At 38.4% G+C, this 14359-nt stretch overlaps 1 protein-coding gene across 2 annotated transcripts in view; it reads right to left on the reverse strand.

The window, feature by feature from the left end:
- FAM185A (family with sequence similarity 185 member A) overlaps nt 1-14359 on the reverse strand; it is a 70222-nt gene that overhangs the window by 14384 nt on the left and 41479 nt on the right. For both annotated transcript variants that reach the window (XM_044920070.1, XM_021689667.1), the window contains 2 exons: nt 5950-6045; nt 832-966 (listed from right to left, as the gene is read on the reverse strand). In XM_044920070.1, the coding sequence (XP_044776005.1) occupies nt 832-966; nt 5950-6045 (231 nt within the window). The remainder of the gene's footprint in view (nt 1-831; nt 967-5949; nt 6046-14359) is intronic.

The raw sequence follows: 14359 nt of genomic DNA on the forward strand, positions 1-14359 counted from the left end.
ATGTGCATAATACCAAACCACATTTGTGTTTATTCCAATCATAGAAAGTTAACTTTGAGTCTTGTACTATATATATATGATTTTTAAGGCCAAGAGTTAGAAAGCAGGTGTACCAGAAAAAAAAAAATCATGGTCTTAAAAAATTTTTAATTACGGTAAAAAATGCATAAAACTTACCATCCCAATCATTTTTAAGTTTACAGTTCAATAGTGTGAAGTATACTCACATCGTTGTACAACCGATCTCCAGAACTCTTTCATCTTGCAAAACTGAAACGCTATACTCATTGATCAACTCCCCATTTTCCCCTTCCCCTACTTTTGTTTCTATGAATCTGACTACTTTAGATATCACATATAAGAGGAATCATACAGTATTTGTCTTTTTGTGACTGGCTTATTTTACTTAGCATGATGTCCTCAAGGTTCATCCATGTTGCATCATGTGACAAGATTTCCTTCCTTTTTAAGGCTAAATAATATTCCACTGTATGTCTATACCACATTTCACTTATCCAGTCATCCATCAATAGACATCTGGGTTGCTTTTACCTTTTAGCTACTGTGAGGAATGCTGTTGTGAACATGGGTGTGCAAACATCTCCTAGAGATAGAAAAATTTTTAAATTGATTTTATCCAATGCCATCTTGGTGAGTGTTTCAAACGAAATGTCTGCATTGTGCTAAGCAGTCAGAAGAAAAGAGTGTCAAACACCAAAATGTGACAATGGAAAAGAATAAAAGAGTAAAACTGCAGTTAAGTATACCATATTTCTACTTACATATGGATGATGACTATTTATCTTACATAGCAAAATGCAGCACCCTTACCAGTAATTATTACACCATCATCTTTGTGAACTTCAGTCATTTCTTGAACATGGACTTCTGAGTTCACATCAACCTCTTTCCCTGATAGCTGTAAATGAGCTTGAAGAGAAGATGTGACCTTGACAAGAATAGAGCCTATAATAAATTTTAAAAAGTTTATTAATGCAAGGAAATCAAAAGTACCAGGGGCTACTTGAAAGATGATTGAAAGGGTAGGATTGCTCCTAGAACACTGTCTTTACTCCTTAGCACACTTTATTTACCCAGCGGTGCAGGGCACCTGGGTGGCTCAGTCGGTTAAGCATCTGCCTTTAGTTCAGGTCATGATCCCGGGGTCCTGGGATTGAGCCCCACATCAGGTTCCCTGCTCAGCCAGGAGTCTGCTTCTCCCTCTCTCTCCAACCCTAACCCCCTGACTGTACTCGCTTTCTCTCTCTCTCTCAAATGAATAAATAAAAAATCTTTAAAAAAATATTTATAAATGGCACTGTCTTCTCCTTACTTCCAAGGCATTCACAGTAACTTCTGTCAAGGCATGAGTCATTAGAATATTATGAACATCTTTTGCCAGTAGCCCTAGTCAGCTTATCCAATATCAGAAAAGTGAGAAGTTTACTACACATGTGGCTTGTAGATAATATTTACCATTAATTGAGCATTTACTGAGAGTAGGACAGCTTAATTAGATTATCTCTTTTAATCTATGTATTGACTTTATGAGGTATTATTATAATCCCAATTTTAAAATGAGAACTTGCTCAAGTTCCCACTAGCACTAGTGTTGGAATCTAGCTTCACTTCAATGACAACAGAGCCCATGTTCTTAACCACTGTGGTATTTCACACACTGCTCCCTCATCATATTATAGGACTTGTGATTTCACTGATCACTATGACACAACTGGAATCCTAAGCTCTTGGCTTTTAGTTGTACCTTGTGCATGTGTGCTGGGGAGGGAGGGGTGGTTGTGAGAAATAATAATTAAAAAAGGGGAACATATGAATTTCAAGTAACTAATTTCAATGGATTACAGTCTTTTGTGTACCTGAAACAAGACATTCAGGTTTATTTCCACTACAATCTTATAGTAATTTAAGCTTCTAAAGGAGGAAATAAGAAAAAGTACTCTGTTAGCTAACAAATAATTTTCCAAAACAACTACGTAGGTTGCAGTGCAAACTCACCAACACACTCCTGTTTCAGAAGTTTTTCTTTCTTTGTTTCTCATATATCAAATAAAGTAAGAGGCCCTGGCCATAGAAGTTAAGCGGATTTCCTCTGTGGAGAAAGGTGGTCAGGAGGACTTTCATTGTGAACGTTGTAAAGATTCCTTTTAAAATGCACGTATTTATGGGTCATTGTTTGTCTTTTAGTTTGGTTAACATCAGCCCAAGCTCCCCTAATTTCTTATCTTCTCCGCCTTCCTACCTGGAGCTAGAAAGTCTGGGTAAAACTGATAAACTCTCATAATTACCCCTCAAAAAGGGTGGGGGAGAACGAAGCTTATCACTACAACTGGGTTATTTTATTTATAAAACAAACTGCTTTTCAGGTTTTAAATGTAAACTACTGACAGGAGATTCCCTATAACAACAGATATGAGGGATTCTGGGGGAAAAAAAAAACCTGGAAAATTTCAGAATGAATAGAAGATGCATGTTTTTCTACCAAACATACTTTCTTTTTTCTTTTTTTAAAGATTTATTTGACAGAGACAGTGAGAGAGGGAACACAAGCAGGGGAGTGGAAGAGGGAGAAGCAGGCTTCCCACGGAGCAGGGAGCCTGATGCAGGGCTCAATCCCAGGACCCTGGGATCATTACCTGAGCCGAAGGCAGACGCTTAACGACTGAGCCACCCAGGCGCCCCTCTACCAAACATACTTTAAAAAGAAGAAAAAAACAGATTTTTAAAACTTTTCTGTAGGACGTTTTATCTCCAAATACATCAAATGTGGTAATTTTATGAATACTTTTTTTCTGTTCTTTTTTTTTTTTTAAGATTTTATTTATTTATTTGAGAGAGAGAATGAGAGAGAGAGCGCACATGAGGGGGGGAGGGTCAGAGGGAGAAGCAGACTCCCCACCGAGCAGGGAGCCTGATGCGGCACTCGATCCTGGGACTCCAGGATCATGACCTGAGCCGAAGGCAGTTGCTTAACCAACTGAGCCACCCAGGCGCCCCTTTTTTTCAGTTCTTAAATGAGAAAGAGATGTTAAATCTGTAAGAGCTTTAAAAATGTTAAGCAATGCAACTACTTCTATCCTCATCTCTCTCCATATCCTTAAAAAACAAGTTGTCACTACTGAAACTCCATTACTGTCTGTGAAAGAATTCTCATGACTTGAAAACTTTCCCAAAGGTCCCATCCTTAACTATCTTTTTTAGAAAGAAGGGCTCTTGCTACATCTTCAACCTCTTTCACTTCATAAACTGTTTTCATGGTTACTGACATCAATACCATTTTTTTACATTAAAATGTGAACTGATACTAACTATACCATTTACTGAAGACATACTATATTAAGATCATTGGTTTCATCAAGGACAAATTTTAAATGGAAGAGTCAGTACTCAGATGCAGGTCTGACTCTTAAGCCTAAATAAAGCCTTTTTGAAAGAATTAATAAGGTTAACTCATAGGAAGAGAGAAAACAAGCATGCAACATTCTTTTTCACATGGCAAAATGGAGAACATCTAAGAGACTCAAGTGGTTGGCTCCCAAATCCTACAGCAAGACAGGGGCAGAGCTGGAAAGGATTCTACATGTCTATACTAACCATTAAGCAACAGAATCCTGAATAATTTTCCATTACTCTCTCTCTTTTTTTTAAATGGGTCATTCTTGTTCTTTTTTTAAAAGATTTTCATTTATTTATTTGACAGAGAGAGAGAGACACATTGAGAGAGGGAACGCAAGCAGGGGGAGTGGGAGAGGGGGAAGCAGGCTTCTGGCAGGGCAGGGAGCCTGATGTGGGGCTCGATCCCAGCACCCCGGGATCATGACCTAAGCCGAAGGCAGACACCCAACGACTGAGCCACCCAGGCGCCCCTCCATTACTCTTTTTAAAAAGTTACTGTTCCTAAGTGTAGTTAGAATTAAAAGACCTAAAGTAAGACAGAAATTTTTGTTTCCAGTTATTTTTAAGCTTTATGCCAGTCCCAATAGGAAAACCCACAAAATTATAAACTTAATCAAATCTTGCATCATATGCTATTTCAATAAGTTACTGGAACAACATCCCAAATAATGCTCAAAAATATTTTATGCGGATGAAAATTAACAATGTTTTTTGTTTTATTTTACTTTTTTGTCCATCCACACAAAACAGGAAATAACTTTCATATAAGAGCTACTTATTGAAAACTTTGTACTCTGTTACTAGTTATAGTAAATTAGTAATGGTTTACATTTTTTCTCTTAGGGCCTTCATAATAAGAGAATGCATTATATGACTTTTATGGCACTTATAAAATATCCTGAATGGCATTACTGAAGCTCTCAGGAATTCAGTGAGAACACAACATTATCCTATTTTAAAAGAAAAAAATGTAATCTTGAGAAATCAAATCACATCTGTGTGTCAACAAAAAAACTTCTGTTTTAGGTCTCTGTGTTTGTAATTTTATTTTGACACTCTGACAAGAGACCCTTGTTGAACAAAAACTATTAAGCCAACATGACCAAGAAATTGCTAACAGCAGGAATAACTGGTTTCTGTAAGGAAGTATTTTCCTTGTTATACATATATAGCCCTGTTCTGGCCAATATGCAAGATCTTCTAGATTTTATTCAAAAAAATTTTTAAACAGAGCTACGTATTCTTAACTTTCTGCACCCAGGTCACTTCAGCCCCTATGGCCAAGCTACTCCAAGTGTCCAAGCCACTTGCCACCATGTACACACAGACATATATTCAGTCTTCATATGACTAAAAAGCCTATTAGTTTTATTTTTATTTATTTATTTTTAAAGATTTTATTTATTTATTTGAGAGAGAGAGAATGAGAGAGCACATGAGAGGGGGGAGGGTCAGAGGGAGAAGGAGACTCCCCGCCGAGCAGGGAGCCCGATGCGGGACTCGATCCAGGGACTCCAGGATCATGACCTGAGCCGAAGGCAGTCGCTTAACCAACTGAGCCACCCAGGCACCCAAGCGTATTAGTTTTAATGAAATACTTGAATTCTTAGAATAAGTTATTTGTAACAGAAATAAGATTATATAAAGAGACACGTCATAATAAGACTTAATACTTCAAGAGATTAAGTCAACAATCACTTTAGAGGGCCTTCCTGATGATACCTTTATTTCAGGATCACACATTGCAAAGAATTACCATAGAGTGATGGCTCGAGAAGGTCATATTACAGGATTGTAGAAAAGCTCCCAAAAGAATGTACGGGAGCATTTTCCCTCCAAAGAATATTCTATTTCAGACATAAAACCAAACTGAAAAACCCAAACACTAACACTAAATAATTCCACAGTAACAGTCAATATATTTTAACATTTTTGTTTGCACTACAAAGGGAACAAGAGTCTTTATGGCCATCTGTTCCAAAAGTTTCAAAAATCATTGGTCTAGAAGGCCAGTATTCCAGTCAGTCTTTATTATTCTTTTCTTTTTCTCTTTTTAAAGAATTTATTTTTAAGCAATCTCTATACCCAGTGTGGGGCTCAAACTCACAACCCCAAGATCAAGAGTTGCATGCTCCACCAACTGAGCCAGGCAAGTGCCCCTCTGGCCAGTCTATTTTATTTTTTACTTTATTTTATTTTTTAAAAGGTTTTATTTATTCATTTGAGAGAGAGAGAGAGAACATGAGGTGGGGAGGGAGGGGTAGAGGGAGAGGGAGAAAGAGATTCCCCACTGAGCAGGGAGCCCAAAGCAGGGCTCTGTCCCCGAGATCATGACCTGAGCTAAAGGCAGTTACTTAACCGACTGAGCCACCCAGGTGCCTCCCCGCCATCAGTCTTTAAATCAAATTCTATCAGAAGAAATTTTCTTGACTCATGATGTCAGTATAGATAAAATAATCTGACCATCTCTTTCCTGGATGTTACATAAACCTTCCGTACACCATATATCAAAATAAAACATTCTACGTGGCTAACCTGCATGGGATTTCAACTCCACTTTCCCTAGTTGGCTGACATAAACATCTATTGCACCCTGATGAGTTGAGGCCTTTAGACATCCAGAGGATGAATCTAGGAAAAAAGAAAAACCATAAATATAATCATTCTTATTGTAGTAACTGAAATGATAAACTTGAAATAAAAGACTCTACTTCAGCAATAGAATAAAGCACTAAGGGTCTTGCAAGGTTTTGTATTTTCCCCATAGTTATGCCATCTTTCACTTTAAAATGAAAACAGAATCAGAAATCTACAAATCCATACCTAGATAATGAAATATTCCTATGTCTACAGTAACATGCATAACTTATTGATAAACATGCTTACTCTGCAACCTAATATATAGGAAGGACAGTACACAAACAGTGGACCTTTGACAGCCAAGACTATTAAGCACCATTGATATACTTAGTTTATTATCAAATTTCAATATTTACTAAAGAATTTTATCTCATGTACAGACACATAGAAGTAGTAGCAAAGTTAACAAAAATCAAAACTTCTTATATTTTCTCCTTTTAGCATATTTGGTAGTACTAAAAAATTACTGCTAATAGTGAAAACTTACTCCAGATAAGATTTTGTTGCATTTCTCAAACAGAAATGGAGAAAAAGGGAGTCACTTAAAGAGTGGGTGAAGCTTGTTTATATCTAAATATTTCTTTTTTTTTTTTTTTAAGATTTTATCCATTTGCGAGAGAGAGAATGAGAGACAGAGAGCATGAGAGGGAGGAGGGTCAGAGGGAGAAGCAGACTCCCTGCTTCTGAGCAGGGAGCCTGATGTGGGACTCGATCCCGGGACTCCAGGATCATGACCTGAGCCAAAGGCAGTCGCCTAACCAACTGAGCCACCCAGGCGCCCTGTATCTAAATATTTCTTTTCAAATTTCTGGAATTGAACAGATATCTTTCAGTCAAGAGAAGAAAATCATAATTAATTAAAGTGGTGCTGATTTGAAACTCAAATCTCTGTCATCATTGACCCCAGTTTTCAAAAAGCCAACAGTTCAAGTTCAAGGGAAAACTGACCAAGTCAGAGATAAAGAAGAGAATGATGTTGAAGAGTCAGCACTAAGTAGCTTCTTCCTCCTCAACCATGGCAACTGAATATTTAATTTAATATTCTGTCTGACTGCCCTGGGAAGGCCAAAGCATATTTTTTTAGAAAGGTCTCTTAAAAAGCATATTTTATCAGGAACTTTACTACTTCAAAGTGAAACAAATTAGGGAGTGTGGTGAAAACAATGCCAAAAATTATATTAAACTTTTAATAAAATGTGAAGAGAAAACATTTGTATACTAGACATTTTTCTTCAAATTTTTACATGACCCTAAACAAGGCAACTTGAATAAACTGATTAAAATCTGGCCCCAAGATAATTTATAATATTTATCTGTAATCTATACTGAAAATTGCCTTTATTGGACCCACTTTATTTAATTCTTAAGTTCAAAAGTAAACACTGATGCTGGGGAATTAAGCCATTAGTGATAAATGACATAGAATAGTTGGGCAAAGATGAATCTCTCTCTCCTCAATTATCAACAGAAACTCCTCATAAATAACCTCTTAATGCAACCTAAAAGAAGCCAAGTAAAAATATATTATGATTAAAAAAAATGTGGACTACACAATGTGCATATTATCCCAGGTCGAACAAAGTAAAATATTTGAAACATTAGTTTGATTTCTTGCTTTCTCTAGGGGGAAAAAAAACCACAAGATTTTCATGAGGCTAATAAACACTACTTTTCACTTCTCCCCCCCAAGCCAATGGGAAATAATAGCTAAATAATTTTATCACAAGCCACTGAGTAATTACATCCTCATGTTATCAGTCTTGAGCTCTGATAATGGCCCATCCCTTGGAGACTGTCAAAAAAATAAAATAAAATAAAACTCAGTATGTTTTCAAAAGAGAAAGCAAAAGTGATATTTGAAAAGCTATGTAGCAAATGACTGGAACTAAAAATTAATTATCAAGAGTCAAATTAAGACTTCCTCTACAAAATTTCATTTTTTGGAAATTCACATAATGGAGAAATTCTATAGCTCTCAGAAAAAGCCTTAAGGGAAATATGCATTAGAGGGCGATTAAGAAGTGAACAGGAATTATCAGTCCAGCTAGTGTTTGGAATAAGTGGACTCACAGAGAGCTTTCTAACATCACAATTTTGGCAAGATGGCGGAGGAGGAAGAGACCTAAATTTTGTCTGGTCCCAGGAATTCAGCTAGATAGGGATCAAACCATTCTGAACACCTACGAACTCAAAAGGAGATCAAAGAAAAGAATAGCAACAACTCTCTGAAAAGAAGAGCAACCACTTTCTGGAAGGTAGGACGTGCGGAGAAGTGAATCCGAGGCGATATTCAGGAGGACAGACGGTGGGGGGAGGAGGGCTCTGTCAGCGGCTACTGGCAAGAGATAGAGCAGTGGAGAACAAAATCGGAATTTTTAGAAGTCTGTTCCGCTGAGGGACGTCACACAGTGGCTAAGCGGGGGTTGGGTGAGGGGGGTGGGGGGGTGGAACCCTCGGTGTGACAGTGTGGTCTCAGGACCCTCGGGGTCACAGAAAGACCGGGGCTGCCTGAGTGCGGCAGAGCTCCCAGGTATCAGAGTAGGGAAGCCAGCTACAAAGACGGAGCCGAGGAGTGGGCTCTCAGCTCGGGGTTGCCATAAACCATGATCTACGGCACAGTCAGGCCACTGCTCTTCCAGCAGGGACCCAACAAGTGGCAGACACCCCTTCCTCCCCCGGGAGGAGTGGCACGGGAGCACACCGCAGGAATCTGCTGGGTTTGGAGAATCCACCCAGGGTCGTGTGTCAGAGATAGAAACACTTGGTCACAGGCTGGGTGAGCACGGAGTGTTGCTGTAGACACGGGAGACGGGAGTGATTGACTGCTTTTCTCTGGGGGCTCACTGAGGAGTGGGGCCCTGAGTCCTTGGCTCCTCCAGGGGGAGATTGGGAGGCCGCTATTTTCATTCTCGTCCTCCAAAGCTCTATGGAAAGCTTGCAGGGAACAAAAGCTCCCGAAAGCAAACCTGAGGAGATTACTTAGCCCAGACCCGGCAAGGGCGGAGTAATTCCGCCTCCGGCAAAGACATTTGGGAACCATGACAACAGGCCCCTCCCCCAGAAGATCAGCAAGAACAGCCAGCCAAGACCAAGTTTACCGATCAATGAGAACGGCAGAACTCCAGCACTAGGGGAATACAGCACATAGAATTCATGGCTTTTTTCCCCCTGATTCTTTAGGCTTTCAAAGTTAATTTTTTTAATTTTCTTTTTTCCTTTTTCTTTTTTGAATTTTTCTTTTCCCCCTTTTCAACCAACATCTTATCAATCCCTTTTCTTTAAATCTTTTTTATTTTTCATTTTTAGAGTCATATTCTATCCCTTTATAGTAGTTAACATTATTGTTGGTATATATATAAGTTGTTCTCTCTTTAAACTTTTGAGATACAGTTTCTTCTAACAGACCAAAATATACCCTAAATCTCTAGTGTATGGCTTTGTTCTAGTCTCCTGCCTGATCACATTTTCTCCCTTTTTTTTTTTAATTTCTCTTCTTTCTTTTTTCAACCAACTTATCAATTCCTTTTATAAAATCTTTTATAATTTTCATCTTTACAGTCATATTCCATCCCTTCATTGTATTTACCCTTATTTTTGCACATATAAAAGCTTTTCTTTCTTTAAAATTTTGGGAGGCACTTTCTTCTAACAGACCAAAATACACCCAAAATCTAGTGTGTGGCACTGATCTATGCACCAGCCTGATCATATTTGATCATATTCTTTTTTTTTTAAATCTCTTTCTTTTTCTTTTTTCTTTCTTTCCCTTTCTTCCCCCCTGGTTTCGGGTCTCTTCTGATTTGTTTAGTGTATATTTTTCTGGGGTCGTTTTTACCGTGTTAGCATTTTGTTCTCTCATTCATCTATTCTCCTCTGGACAAAATGACAAGACAGAAAAAATCACCTCAAAAAAAAGAACAAGAGGCAGTACCGACTGCCAGGGACCTAATCAATACAGACATTAGTAAGACGTCGGAACTAGAGTTCAGAATGACGATTATACAGATACTAGCTGGGCTTGAAAAAAGCACGGAAGATACTAGAGAAACCCTTTCTGGAGAAATAAAAGAACTAAAATCTAACCAAGTCGAAATAAAAAATGCTATTAATGAGGTATAATAAAAAATGGAGGGTTTAACTGCTAGGAAAATGAGGCAGAAGACAGAATCAGTGATACAGAAGACCAAATGACGGGGAACAAAGAAGCTGAGAAAATGAGAGATAAACTACTGGATCACGAGGGCAGAATTTGAGAGATAAGTGATACCATAAGATGAAACAATATTAGAATAATTGGGATCCCAGAAGAAGAAGAAAGAGAGAGACGGGCAGAAGGTATATTGGAGCAAATTACAGCAGAGAACTTCCCTAATTTGGGGAAGGAAACAGGCATCAAAATCCAGGAGGCACAGAGAACGCCCCTCAAAAATCAATAAAAATAGGTCAACACCCTGACATCTAATAGTAAAACTTACGAGTCTCAGAAACAAAGAGAAAATCCTGAAAGCAGCTCGGGAGAAGAGGTCTGTAATCTACAATGGTAGAAACATTAGTTTGGCAACAGACCTATCCACAGAGACCTGGCAGGCCAGAAAGGACTGGCAGAATATATTCAGAGCACTAAATGAGAAAAATATGCAGCCAAGAATACTCTATCCAGCTAGGCTGTCATCGAAAATAGAAGGAGAGAGAAAAAGCTTCCAGGACAAACAAAAACTAAAGGAATTTGCAAACACGAAACCAGCCCTACAAGAAATCTTGAACGGGGTCCTCTAAGCAAAGAGAGAGCCTAAAAGCAACATAGACCAGAAAGGAACAGAGACAATATACACTAACAGTCATCTTACAGGCAATACAATGGCACTAAATTAATCTCTTTCAATAGTTACCCTGAATGCAAATGGGTTAAATGCCCCAATCAAAAGACACAGGGTATCAGATTGGATAAAAAAACAATACCCATCGATATGCGCTCTGCAAGAGACTCATTTTAGACGCAAAGACACCACCAGATTGAAAGTGAGGGGGTGGAAAACCATTTACCATGCTAATGGACACCAAAAGATAGCTGGGGTGTCAATCCTTATATCAGACAAATTAGATTTTAAACCAAAGGCTATAATAAGAGATGAGGAAGGATACTATATCATACTAAAGGGTCTATCCAACAAGAAGATCTAACAATTGTAAATATGTATGCCCCTAACGTGGGAGCAGCCAATTATATAAGTCAATTAATAACAAAAGCAAAGAAACACATTGACAACAATACAATAATAGGAGGGGACTTTAACACCCCCCTCACTGAAATGGACAGATCATCTAAGCAAAAGATCAACAAGGAAATAAAGACTCTAAATGACACACTGGACCAAATGGACTTCACAGATATATTCAGAACATTCCATCCCAAAGCAACGGAATACACATTCTTCTCTAGTGCCCATGGAACATTCTCCAGAATAGATCACATCCTAGGTCACAAATCAGGTTTCAACCGGTACCAAAAGAATGGGATCATTCCCTGCCTATTTTCAGACCACAATGCTTTGAAACTAGAACTCAATCACAAGAGGAAAGTCGGAAAGAACTCAAATACATGGAGGCTACAGAGCATCCTACTAAAGAATGAATGGGTCAACCAGGAAATTAAAGAATAATTTAAAGAATTCATGGAAACAAATGAAAATGAAAACACAACTGTTCAAAATCTTTGGGATGAAGCAAAGGCAGTCCTAAGAGGAAAGTACAGAGCAATATAAGTCTTTCTCAAGAAACAAGAAAGGTCTCAAATACACAACCTAACCCTACACCTAAAGGAGCTGGGGAGAGAACAGCAAATAAAGCCTAAACCCAGCAGGAGAAGAGAAATAGTAAAGATCAGAGCAGAAATCAATGAAATAGAAACTAAAAGAACAGTAGAACAGATCAACGAAACTAGGAGCTGGTTCTTTGAAAGAATTAATAAGATTGACAAACCCCTGGCCAGACTTATCAAAAAGAAAAGAGAAATGACCCAAATAAATAAAATCATGAATGAAAGAGGAGAGATCACAACCAACACCAAAGAAATACAAACAATTATAAGAACATATTACGAGCAACTATATGCCAGCAAATTAGATAATCTGGAAGAAATGGATGCATTCCTAGAGATGTGTAACTACACAAACTGAACCAGGAAGAAATAGAAAACCTGAACAGACCTGTAACCACTAAGGAAATTGAAGCAGTCATCAAAAATCTCCCAACAAACAAAAGTCCAGGGCCAGATGGCTTCCCAGGGGAATTCTACCAAACATTTCAAGAAGAATTAATACCTATTCTTCTGAAACTGTTCCAAAAAATAGAAATGGAAGGAAAACTTCCAAACTCGTTTTATGAGGCCACCATTACCTTGATCCCAAAACCAGACAAAGACCCCATCAAAAAGGAGAATTACAGACCAATATCCCTGATGAAGATGGATGCAAAAATTCTCACCAAAATACTAGGCAATAGGATCCAACAGTACATTAAAAGGATTATTCACCAGGACGAAGTGGGATTTATTCCTGGGCTGCAAGGTTGGTTCAACATCCGCAAATCAATCAATGTAATACAATACATTAACAAAAGAAAGAACAAGACCCATATGATCCTCTCAATAGATGCAGAAAAAACATTTGACAAAGTACAGCATCCTCTCTTGATTAAAACTCTTCAGAGTATAGGGATAGAGGGTACATACCTCAATATCACAAAAGCCATCTATGAAAAACCCACAGAGAATATCATTCGCAATGGGGAAAACCTGAGAGCTTTCCTCCTAAGGTCAGGAACACGGCAGGGATGTCCACTATCACCATTGCTATTCAACATGAGACTAGAAGTCCTAGCCACAGCAATCAGACAACAAAAAGAAATAAAGGCAGGGGCGCCTGGGTGGCTCAGTCGTTAAGCGTCTGTCTTCAGCTCAGGTCATGATCCCAGGGTCCTGGGATTGAGCCCTGCATCGGGCTCCCTGCTCCACAGGAGGCCTGCTTCTCCCTCTCCCACTCCCCCTGCTTGTGTTCCTTCTCTCACTGTGTCCCTCTCTGTCAAATAAATAAATAAAATCTTAAAAATAAATAACTAAATAAATAAAGGCATCCAAATCGGTAAAGAAGTCGTCAAACTTTCACTCTTTGCAGATGATATGATACTTCATGTGGAAAACCCAAAAGACTCCACCCCAAAACTGCTAGAACTCATACAGGAATTCAGTAAAGTGGCAGGATATAAAATCAATGCACAGACATCAGTGGCATTTCTATACACCAACAACAAGACAGAAGAACGAGAAATTAAGCAGTCGATCCCATTTACAATTGCACTCAAAACCATAAGATACCTAAGAATAAATCTAACCAAAGAGGCAAAGAATCTGTACTCAGAAAACTATAAAATACTCATGAAAGAAACTGAGGAAGACACAAAGAAATGGAAAAACGTTCCATGCTCATGGATTGGAAGAACAAATATTGTGAACATGTCAAAGCTACCTAGAGCAATCTACACATTTAATGCAATCCCTATCAAAATACCATCCACTTTTTTCAAAGAAATGGAACAAATAATCCTAAAATTTGTATGGAACCAGAAAAGACCCCAAATAGCCAGAGGAATGTTGAAAAAGAAAAGCAAAGCCGGCGGCATCACAATTCCGGACTTCCAGCTCTATTAGAAAGCTGTCATCATCAAGACAGTATGGTACTGGCACAAAAACAGACACATAGATCAATGGAACAGAATAGAGAGCCCAGAAATGGACCCTCAACTCTATGGTCAACTAATCTTCGACACAGCAGGAAAGAATGTCCAATGGAAAAAAGACAGTCTCTTCAACAAATGGTATTGGGAAAATTGGACAGCCACATGCAGAAGAATGAAACTGGACCATTTCCTTACACCACACACAAAAATAGACTCAAAATGGTTGAAAGACCTCAATGTGAGACAGAAGTCCATCAAAATCCTAGAGGAGAACACAGGCAGCAACCTCTTCGACCTCAGCTGCAGCAACTTCTTCCTAGAAACATTGCCAAAGGCAAGGGAAGCAAGGGCAAAAATGAACTATTGGGACTTCATCAAGATAAAAAGCTTTTGCATAGCAAAAGATACAGTTGACAAAACCAAAAGACAACCTACAGAATGGGAGAAGATATTTGCAAATGACATATCAGATAAAGGGCTAGTATCCAAAATCTATAAAGAACTCATCAAACTCAACACCCAAAGAACAAATAATCCAATCAAGAAATGGGCAGAAGACATGAACAGACAT

This window comes from Neomonachus schauinslandi, chromosome 12, assembly GCF_002201575.2.
Source record: "Neomonachus schauinslandi chromosome 12, ASM220157v2, whole genome shotgun sequence".
Lineage (NCBI taxonomy): Eukaryota > Metazoa > Chordata > Mammalia > Carnivora > Phocidae > Neomonachus > Neomonachus schauinslandi.